At 40.6% G+C, this 12,459-nt stretch overlaps 1 protein-coding gene across 4 annotated transcripts in view; it reads right to left on the bottom strand.

Annotated features, from left to right (window-relative positions):
- stau2 (staufen double-stranded RNA binding protein 2) overlaps positions 1–12,459 on the bottom strand; it is a 109,289-nt gene that overhangs the window by 29,922 nt on the left and 66,908 nt on the right. For all 4 annotated transcript variants that reach the window (XM_053610970.1, XM_053610968.1, XM_053610972.1 and 1 more), the window contains exon 13: positions 5,792–5,905. In XM_053610970.1, coding sequence (XP_053466945.1) covers positions 5,792–5,905 — 114 coding nt within the window. The remainder of the gene's footprint in view (positions 1–5,791; positions 5,906–12,459) is intronic.

Below are 12,459 nucleotides of genomic sequence, written 5' to 3'. Positions count from 1 at the left end.
TATAAAAAAGTGTATATTATATATTAGCAGTTTGATGTTCAGTGATGAAGTAGAAATGCTCGTGTTTGTGGAGAGTGAATGTGAGACTAACAGGAGGTTTTTTAGAATTCAGTCAATTAATTCTGTTCATATGAATGAATAACATTCAATAAGTTAATAATCTTACTTTAATCTTCAGAATCGAGTTCACGTGTTCATGTTCATTAGAGTAATGTGTGTTCTGTTGATGAGACAGTTACTGTCAAACAACTTGTTGAAATGGAGAGAATAACGTTTTTATTTGCATTTCTTTCAGAATTGTGGAATTAATTATTATACGTTTAAAAGAAGGCATAAAAGGCAGAACTATCGGTATGGGTTTATCAGTATCGGCCGATATCACTCTGAATAATCAGTTATCGGTATCGGCTGAGAGATTTACTATCGGCGCATCTCTAGTTATGAGTTCTTACATGTTTATTTTTTGAAGAGTGCCCTTGGGAAGTTAGTTCCTGTTATCACTTACGTTATAGAAACTATGAACAGTTACTTATTCCCTCAACGAAGTGAATAAGACAAAAATCTTGTTACTAAGAAACCATTTCCTTACAGAAAACGTCACCATATCAATACATACGGTATGTTTTCCTTTGTTTATTATGAGACTTAGCTTATAAGGCATGTCCATCCACACTAGTCACTCCAGTCACTGTTTTAGGCATACGCAGCTCGTTACTTTCTTAACACGCTTAGTGACTCATTGTTTTTTTTTCTGAATCGTCGATGCACTTGGTCAGCTGAGACTGCAGCATATCTGTAAAAATCCAGGAAATGTTTATCACACCGGCCTTCAATGCATGAACACGTCTAATTACACAGATAAGCTCGACTATCAGAGTGCCTGCAGCATTCATACACACACTTCTACACACTTGTTTCACTCAATCAAACCATCGTGTATACGAGCCTGATGGTTGCAGCGTGTGAGACGCCTACACCGGTCACCAGCCTTTACTTCCTTATCTGACTAAACACCAAATGTCTTCCTACACATAGTGCTCTAGATTTCTATAGATCTTTTTTTCTATAGATCTTTATTTTAACAAAAATTCGACTTCATAGAACATGGTATGTGTGGGTTCTACACTCGATATAGCGCACTTTTTAATCGTTAGTGAGAATATGAGAATATAAATAGTACAAAATAAAAACTTTACAGCTTCTACACCACTTGATGACCAACAGGTGGGATTTTAGCTCTTTTTTTTTTCTACATCCTATCAATATAGAGAGGCTCTAATGAATATAAAACAAGTGTCTGGTGTAACAGGGAACCATTTGGAATCCCTACTTCATACAAGTCAACTACCGGAAGTGTGAAATTACAGCTTCTATATCCTATCTAGGATGTTATACGTCCAATAGGAGTGTACACGTGTGATCACTTGAATCAAATATACAGAATATATTTAAAATGTCATATTTATTATTACATCTGTCCATTATGCTGGCGCATGGGAGAAGATACCCTCTCTGACAGGCACTCATGCACTACTGCTCCTGGCAAAAACAAGGCTGTGTCCTAAATTGCATTCATTTGACTTCAGTGGCTGTGAACCCTCAACCCTCATGTCCCTCCCACCCCCCACCCCCCACTGCAGAATGTGCACTTTATCAGAGAGGGAGCTTTGAAGGGCAGAACAAAAGGGCATCCCATGTTTAGATTAGGTAACGTAAGCGGCGCATTTTCTGCATGGACAAGTTAACACAAAGACACACACACACACACACGCACGCACACGCACGCACACACGCGCACGACTGACATTTCGACTGTAGTTGCTTTGAGAAATAAAAGCAGGGACAAATAAAAGGAGATGCAACCTTTGTGCCCGTCAGTCGCAGTGAAGGAGGCGTGGCCTCTGTTTGTTAGTCCCAGTGAAGGAGGTGTGGCCTCTTTGTTGTTCAGTTCCAATGAAGGAGGCGTGACTTCTGTGTTTGTCATTGCCAGTGAAGGAGATTAGGTCTCTGTGTATGACCAGCTAAACACTCAGCATAAATACAAACAATCCCAGCAAGTATCTTTGGTCATGAGCTTAAAGTCAATTACACAAAATCCTCTATGACTGTTGTCATGGTAACACTATGCACTATTGTCCGGTTGTCAGACCGATGGGAATGTGGTCCCAATCACCAGCTCCAAGCCGGTGTTGTGATCAAATGCTGAGGCTTACAGAAACCCTGGTTATGGAGGAATATAATCCCAGCAGAACCACGACAACCATCTAAACAAACACCACAATAAAACGTACTCTGACATTTTTAGGTTTTGGTTCAATTGGCTGTGACACATTCTGTTTCACTGTGTTCACATAATGCCTACTCAGTGGAGCTTGAGTTGTTTTAAATGCCATTAACTTACACGATATAAAAATGCTTTGGTTGGCTAGCGACGGACACAGAGACAAACAGAGAGAGTGATAGAACAGAATCTCATATAGTGGTGGATACACTGGGATAAGTGAATCTCATATAGTGATAGATACACTGGGATAACTGAATCTCATATAGTGATAGATACACTGGGATAACTGAATCTCATATAGTCATAGATACACTGGGATAACTGAATCTCATATAGTGATAGATACACTGGGATAACTGAATCTCATATAGTCATAGATACACTGGGATAAGTGAATCTCATATAGTCATAGATACACTAGGATAAGTGAATCTCATATAGTGATAGATACACTGGGATAACTGAATCACATATAGTGATAGATACACTGGGATAAGTGAATCTCATATAGTGATAGATACACTGGGATAACTGAATCACATATAGTGATAGATACACTGGGATAAGTGAATCTCATATAGTGATAGATACACTGGGATAACTGAATCTCATATAGTCATAGATACACTGGGATAAGTGAATCTCATATAGTCATAGATACACTGGGATGACTGAATCTCATATAGTGATAGATACACTGGGATAAGTGAATCTCATATAGTCATAGATACACTGGGATAACTGAATCTCATATAGTGATAGATACACTGGGATAACTGAATCTCATATAGTGATAGATACACTGGGATAAGTGAATCTCATATAGTGATAGATACACTGGGATAAGTGAATCTCATATAGTCATAGATACACTGGGATAAGTGAATCTCATATAGTGATAGATACACTGGGATAACTGAATCTCATATAGTGATAGATACACTGGGATAAGTGAATCTCATATAGTCATAGATACACTGGGATAAGTGAATCTCATATAGTGATAGATACACTGGGATAACTGAATCTCATATAGTGATAGATACACTGGGATAACTGAATCTTATATATAGTGATAGATACACTGGGATAACTGAATCGTATATAGTGATAGATACACTGGGATAACTGAATCTTATATATAGTGATAGATACACTGGGATAACTGAATCGTATATAGTGATAGTTACACTGGGATAAGTGAATCTGATATAGTGATAGATGCACTGGGATGAAATGATTCTCATATAGTGATAGATACACTGGGATAACTGAATCACATATAGTGATAGATACACTGGGATAAGTGAATCTCATATAGTGATAGATACACTGGGATAACTGAATCACATATAGTGATAGATACACTGGGATAAGTGAATCTCATATAGTGATAGATACACTGGGATAACTGAATCTCATATAGTCATAGATACACTGGGATAAGTGAATCTCATATAGTCATAGATACACTGGGATGACTGAATCTCATATAGTGATAGATACACTGGGATAAGTGAATCTCATATAGTCATAGATACACTGGGATAACTGAATCTCATATAGTGATAGATACACTGGGATAACTGAATCTCATATAGTGATAGATACACTGGGATAACTGAATCTCATATAGTGATAGATACACTGGGATAAGTGAATCTCATATAGTCATAGATACACTGGGATAAGTGAATCTCATATAGTGATAGATACACTGGGATAACTGAATCTCATATAGTGATAGATACACTGGGATAAGTGAATCTCATATAGTCATAGATACACTGGGATAAGTGAATCTCATATAGTGATAGATACACTGGGATAACTGAATCTCATATAGTGATAGATACACTGGGATAACTGAATCTTATATATAGTGATAGATACACTGGGATAACTGAATCGTATATAGTGATAGATGCACTGGGATGAAATGATTCTCATATAGTGATAGATACACTGGGATAACTGAATCTCATATAGTGGTGGATACACTGGGATAACTGAATCTCATATAGTGATAGATACACTGGGATAACTGAATCTCATATAGTGATAGATACACTGGGATAACTGAATCTCATATAGTGGTGGATACACTGGGATAACTGAATCTCATATAGTGATAGATACACTGGGATAACTGAATCTCATATAGTGATAGATACACTGGGATAACTGAATCTCATATAGTGATAGATCCACTGGGATAACTGAATCTCATATAGTGATAGACACACTGGGATAACTGAATCTCATATAGTGATAGATACACTGGGATAACTGAATCTCATATAGTGATAGACATACTGGGATAACTGAATCTCATATAGTGGTGGATACACTGGGATATAGTTGGGATAAATTTGCACCTTTAATATCTGTATACCATGTTGATATTTCTGTAAAGCTGCTTTGAGACAATGTCTATTGTAAAAAGCGCTATACAAATAAAATAAATAAATAATAATAAATAATAACCGAATCTTATATATAGTGATAGATACACTGGGATAACTGAATCGTATATAGTGATAGTTACACTGGGATAAGTGAATCTGATATAGTGATAGATGCACTGGGATGAAATGATTCTCATATAGTGATAGATACACTGGGATAACTGAATCTCATATAGTGGTGGATACACTGGGATAACTGAATCTCATATAGTGATAGATACACTGGGATAACTGAATCTCATATAGTGATAGATACACTGGGATAACTGAATCACATATAGTGATAGATCCACTGGGATAACTGAATCTCATATAGTGATAGACACACTGGGATAACTGAATCTCATATAGTGATAGTTACACTGGGATAAGTGAATCTGATATAGTGATAGATGCACTGGGATGAAATGATTCTCATATAGTGATAGATACACTGGGATAACTGAATCTCATATAGTGGTGGATACACTGGGATAACTGAATCTCATATAGTGATAGATACACTGGGATAACTGAATCTCATATAGTGATAGATACACTGGGATAACTGAATCTCATATAGTGATAGATCCACTGGGATAACTGAATCTCATATAGTGATAGACACACTGGGATAACTGAATCTCATATAGTGATAGATACACTGGGATAACTGAATCTCATATAGTGATAGACATACTGGGATAACTGAATCTCATATAGTGATAGATACACTGGGATAACTGAATCTCATATAGTGATAGATACACTGGGATAACTGAATCTCATATAGTGATAGATCCACTGGGATAACTGAATCTCATATAGTGATAGACACACTGGGATAACTGAATCTCATATAGTGATAGATACACTGGGATAACTGAATCTCATATAGTGATAGACATACTGGGATAACTGAATCTCATATAGTGATAGATACACTGGGATAACTGAATCTTATATAGTGATAGATCCACTGGGATAACTGAATCTCATATAGTGATCGGTACACTGGGATGAAATGAATCTGATATAGTAATCGAGTATAATTGGGCACCTGGTCATGGCTGGCCTGTATGGAGCTCCCAATGCCGTGGAACGTCATCTGAACGGGCGAGAGAGTGAGATACGTCACAAACTCATTGTCCGTCTGTCTGTCCGTATACTGCACCTGAAACACAGAATAACAGCTAGATTCAAGTGTCCGATTATAATAAGTGTGCAATTTGAATTTAAGCAAAGCGGCTCTTCTTCTACTTCTTCTTCTTCTGCTTATTATTATTATGCTAATTTTTATTATTATTATCATTGTTATTATTATTATTACTATTGTTGTTGTTATTATTATTACCATTATTAGTATTATTATTATTATTATTATAAGAACAGGGTATGTCTATTAAAATACACACCCTACAGCTAAACTTGCTGAGTGTAGATCCAGTGACTTTTTGGTTTCGTCTTAAATGTACTAAAGCGCTCTTACTTCTCTGCTCTGATAGTGTGTGTTAGTATTACCAGGGTGTGTAGGGGAAACCCAGCCCAGTTTCGACTCTTAGGGTCTTTTAAGGACACAAGAATATGTCCAACTGTACTCAACACCAGGAGGAGAGTGTGTGTGTGTGTGTGTGTGTGTGTGTGTGTGTGTATAAAGTATCCAGTCTCACCACAGGCACTTTTTGATCATTTCATGCCTGACCTAAATACACCTCAGACAGAGAAAGACAGAGAGAGAGAGAGAGAGAGATAGATAGATAGATAGACAGACAGACAGACAGACAGAAAGAAAGAAAGAGTAAACACACACTAAGTAATATCGGCCAGCAGATATTTTAGGAGTTAAAAAAGAGATCACGGGATTGAATGCTGAGGAGGCCTCAGCCATGCAAGGCGCAGTTGGAGAGCTCCCACATAAACATAAACTCAAAGTAGGCACGTCAGAAAACACAATATAGCACAAGATGGCGCCACACAGCTAGCTAATATCAGCGCTAGTAACCTATCGCAACAGCAGGTAATTTAGCCGCTTAGCAAAGCAGCAAATAAGAACACTAGCCAGCAGTGTTAAAAATCTAGAAACGCATTCAGTGTGTTTATTTACACGTACGGCTTATTAACTGCAACCATTTTGAGACGGAGTTTACAAACTTGTGTTCGGTAAACATGTTGGTTTTGTCTATAGTCTGCTACGAGCCCCTCCCTCTCCACTTAATACAGCATGATAGGACTGTTTGTTAAAAACAAAAAAACAAAAAATTGTCTTTGCTCTCTTCGTTAGTTTGGACTAGTATAGTCCAGTACCTGGTTGTTTTCACTGTACTGTGTTAGCGAGTATTTCTCAGAACGATTGAACGAAACCGTCCAGAACAGTCAACGATCTGAGACACAACCAGCTCGTCGTTTCCTTCACACCCTAGCTATAGCAGCTGGCTCTTGTCAGAAACTCAAAATCACGTCCGGCGCTGTGTTTGCTGATGAATACCCGCTGCTCGGGTCTGCGAAGGTGAGACAGGAGGAGTGTTTGATGTGGAGAACAGAGAGAGCACTGAGCCGAGTGCGACGGGTTTGATGTGGGTTTCACACACGAAAGAGGAGGAAGGACACACAAAAAAAAAAATGCGGAAAGAGAGAAAGAACAAACTGTCACTCAGGGTCCAAATATTATAAACACACATTGAGCAACAGGCTGCACCTTCACAACAGAGGGAACTGATCCGACTCACACACACTCTCATCAAATACGCACATTGTCCCATTCACACAGCGCCTGATAGTGTACACACCATCATTCAATTAATAACTGTTAGAGTATCGTTTACAGTGACCGAGAGACACTCAGATAGAGTGAGAGAAAGTGCTTAAACATAGGGAGGGTGGCAGGAAGAGAGACGGGAAAAAGGAAGCGTTTGGAAAAGATCCAAGAAGAGAGAAAAAGACAGAGAGAGAGAGACAGAGAGAGAGAGAGAGAGATTAAACATGACGGATGCTTATAGTCAAGCTTGATTTGTGCTTTGTCAGAACAGTCTGGAACAAACTTCTGAATGTCTGGAACGTTCTTGGTTTTTCCGTCAATGGGGAAACGGGTTAGTGAGTACAACTTATTAATACAAAGCAGGAGAGAAGTGTTTTGTTATTCTCTGTTCAACCCACTTTGACAGAGACGATGATATTCACGTTTATATGGAGATGACAAAATCCTATCCTCTCAACAGTGTTCAGTGTTCAGTACAGCCACACTGTCACGGAGGGACAATCAAGGAAGCTGGAAAGGATTGGGCCATTAATAGTCCACTGACATGCAGAATAGGGCTAAAATACATCCGTCCATCCATTGCTCATCCTACACAGGGTCGTGGGGGAGCCTGGAGACAATCCCAGGGAACTCAGGGCACAGGGCGGGGGACACCCTGGATCGGGTGCCAACCCATCGCAGAGCACAATCGCAAACGTTACGGACAATTTGGCAATCAACCTACAGTAAAACAGGAGAACATGCAAACTCTGCACACACACACAGGGTGGAGGCGGGATTTGAACCCCCAACCCTGGAGGTGCAAGGCAAACGTACTAACCACTAAGCCACCGTGCCCCCTCATCTATTTGATAAAACAATGATGGTCAAACATGTAGACCTGTTCATTGTTTGCTCATCAACTCATTGGTTGATGAGCCTTGATGCCATTAATATCCATCATGATACCTGTAAGAAAGCAGACTGTGATGGACTTCAAAGGCAGCAAACAAGTAGCTTGTATCTAACCACTACATGGGCTGTGCTCACAAAGAATCTTAAGGGCAAAAATCGCTAATTCGCTAAATCGCCTGCCTAATATTGTATAGGTCTTCCTTCTGTCGCCAAAACAAGGGAGCTTGGGCATTGAGGCACGAACTCCACAAGACCTCTGAAGGTGTGCTGTGGTATCTGGCACCAAGACGTTAGCAGCAGATCCTTCAAGTCCCGTAAGTTGTGAGATGGGGCCTTCATGGATCGGACTTGTTTGTCCAGCACATCCCACAGATGCTTGACCGGATTGAGATCTGGGGAATTTGGAGGCCGTGTCAAGACCTTGAACTCTTTGTCATGTTCCTCAAACCGTTCCTGAACATTTTTTGCAGTGTGTCAGGGCGCATAATCCTGCTGAAAGACGCCACTGCCATTAGGGAATACACCGTTGCTATGAAGGGGTGTACTTGGTCTGCAACAATGTTTAGATAGGTGGTACGTGTCAAAGTAACATTCGCGTGAATGCCAGGACCCAAAGTTTCCCAGCAGAACATTGCCCAGAGCATCACACTGCCTCTACCAGCCTGCCTTCGTCTCATAGTGCATCCTGGTGCCATCTCTTCCCCAAGTAAGCCACAGACACGCACTCAGTAGTCCACATGATGTAAAAGAGAACATGATTCATCAGACCAGGACACTTTCTTCTACTGCTCCACGGTTTAGTTCTGATGCTCACGTGCCCATTGTAGCCACGTTCAATGGTGGACAGGAGTCAGCATGGGCACTCTGACCGGTCTGTGGCTACACAGCCCCATACGCAGCATGCTGTGATGCACTGTGTGTTCAGACACCTTTCTATTATAGCCAGCATTAACTTTTTTTTTTAGCAATTTGTGCTACAATACCTCTTCTGTGGGATCGGACCAGTCGGGCTAGCATTTGCTCCCCACACACAAAAATAAGTTGGTTGTTCTTCCTTGGACCACTTTTGGTAGGTACTAACCACTACATACCCGGAACACCCCACAAGACCTACTGTTCTGGAGATGCTCTGACCCAGTCGTCTAGCCTTCACAAACTGGCCCTTGTCAAAGTCGCTCGGATCCTTACGCTTGCCCATTTTTCCTGCTTCCAACACATCAACTTCAAGAACTGATTGTTCACTTGCTGCCTAATATATCCCACCCCTTAACAGGTGCCATTGTAAGGAGACAGTCAAATGTTATTCACTTCACCTGTCAGTGGTTTTAATGCTACGGCTGATCGGTGTACATTTACTATCGTATGTAGTAAATTATTAATACTATATTTAAACTATATGGAAAACCATGGATAAATAAACGGTATAATTACGCCACACAAGACTATGTCAAACGAATACTTTATATAAATGCACTTTAAAATCCAAACACGTATAGACCACGCTGACAATTTGACAAAAAATATTTTTTGATGTTTGAGCTGATTGTTTTCACGAACGAAATCAGCAACAGTTCCATTTCCATTAAAACAACAATAATACATCTTTATGTCCGTGCATCGGGATTTCGTTTGTAAATTCACCGCACAGACAGCCAATCGCTGCCAATTTTTGTGAATAGGATTTAAGAACAAATTCCTAGCTAGAATCTTTAAGTGCCACTTAGAAGAGCTCTTCCTGTTCATCCTGATGCTCTACTTCTGCAACCGTGACTCACTTTCTTCTGCCATGGATGGTCCCGCATGGATTCCCCAAAACAGTTTATTCTAAAGTTATTCTAATCTCACCTCAATACTGTAGACTTGTACCGAAGAACTATCTAATATGGTCCTTTGCCCATTCACAATATACTCAAACTGGACATACTATCAACACAGAATAGATTCCTTTTGAGTCTGATTCCTCTCACGGTTCCTTCCCTATGTCATCGCAGCAAGTTTTTCCTTGCCACCCTCACCTCTGACTTGCTCATTAGGAATCTAAATCTATTTCTGGATTTCTCTGTGGCAACGTCTATTATTAAAATCACTATGCAAATAAACTTGAATTGAATAGAATTGAATATGGCCCTAGACGTCTAAAGTCTAAAGGGTGAAAGACTAAAAGCGGGCATTGTTAGCACTAAGCCACAGTGGTATAGCTGATGACGTTAGATGATGTGATGATGTAACAGTGTGTGTGTGTGTGTGTGTGTGTCGTATCATTGCAGGCCTGCTCTGATTAGAAGCGACTGTGAGTTCGCCAGTAATGAGTGTGTGCGAACAGGTGGTGTTTCTGATCACTGAGCTCCAACGCTGCGCTGCTAACGCTGAGATTAAACTCGCACAATGAGCACATTCAGGCACAGATTCGCTAGTCTGAGCGGCCAATCATCAGTCAGTGCTCGGCCATTAGCACACCGTGATACGGTTACACAGGAAGCAGGTGCACACAGATAGGCTGTCCCATTAAACCGAGTCCACTAAATAATAGGGAAGAATGAATAAATAAGTGCATGTGCACATACTCACATTTGGAGTTTCATCAGTTCGCTTTTCATCACAACGGTCATCATTTTTTGTAATGGAAATCATTCCTCATCGTTAAAAACCTTTTATCCAAATGTGTCTCATTCACCCATTCACACACACACACACTCACACACCAATGGTAGCAGAGCTGCATGCAAGGCGCTAACTTGCCATCAGGAGCAACTTGGGCTTCAGTGTCTTGCCCAAGGACACTTCGGTATGTGGAGTCACGTGGGCCGGGAATCTAACCGCCAACCCTACGATTAGTGGATGACCCGCTCTACCACCTGAGCCACAGCCACCCAATTTAGAAAGGCCAATCAGCCTACAACGCACGTCTTTGTTCTGGTTTGAAACCCCCGAAGCACAGGGAGAACATGCGAGCTCAGCGCATGCAGGGCAGAGACGAGATTCAAACCCCCGACCCCAGAGGTACGAGGCAAACGTGCTAACCACTAAGCCACCGTGCATAAACCCCGCCCCCCCCAGCTGTGTCCATTGATAACAAAATAACATTGGTGTCTATGAGCTCCAGTATCTCTGCTGCATAATTCTGCCATTTACCACCTAAAATGGTGACCAAGATCTTTACACTTGAGGACAACGCTACAGCTGACGCTAAGCTGAAAAGGCAGTCCTGATACAAAACCCCAAACCAAGCTTTATATACAGTTTGTTTTCCATACACAGAAGTGACCAATGACTGAATACAGCCATGGTTAGGATTTCGGCATAGAAAAAAAACATTTATTATCCTGAATACTTAGTCTTGGGCTACTTTAACAATGAGCAAAGACGTCAAAGACCACAGCGGCTGACTTCTGTGCTATGGTTGTGTTTATTCTATCTGTTCGTCTGTCCGTTTATTGACATGTCTGTACTGAGAGACGACATGGCAATCGCACTGGAAATATAATACCACGTGCTTGTAGGTTTTAGTACATTGTTAGAGACTGTAAAGATCTGTCGATCCCAATCCAATCCCAGACTCTCCTATATGCATACCAATTTTGTCGAATTTGTTTTTGTCTACAGGCTAGGAGAAGTATTTACAACGCCGCCACCGTTGGTATCTCGCATTGTACTGAGTAACTCACTGACTTTGCCTTCGATCGTGTTTGAACAGGTAATGAGCGATGTCTATCTCAACAAAAGACGCTCTGACGTATTCGTTAAACCCGGAGCATTCGCGTCCGACGTCATCCTCTCGGATGTCCGTCCCACCCCGCATTTATTAAAGTGGCGCATTGACGTTGTTTCATCACAGAATGTTTTTTTGTTGTTGTTATTGATGCTATATATAGTAATGGCCTTCGGTATTCGACGTGTGTACGTAAGGTGTTCGCTGTGCGGTATTTGTTCTATCGCGATCTACGCTCTATAATTAGTTTAGCAATAAAGCAAAGTCAGAGTAGAGAGCTTCCTCTGCTGCTCTGCTCTACACAGACACACACTAACTACAAAAGGCCCTTTATAATGTCCACCTGACGCTCGGCACACCGTGTTCCCAC

The sequence above is a fragment of the Ictalurus furcatus genome, chromosome 23, assembly GCF_023375685.1.
Source record: "Ictalurus furcatus strain D&B chromosome 23, Billie_1.0, whole genome shotgun sequence".
In the NCBI taxonomy this organism is placed as follows: domain Eukaryota; kingdom Metazoa; phylum Chordata; class Actinopteri; order Siluriformes; family Ictaluridae; genus Ictalurus; species Ictalurus furcatus.
This window is presented reverse-complemented; position numbering and strand designations above follow the sequence as displayed.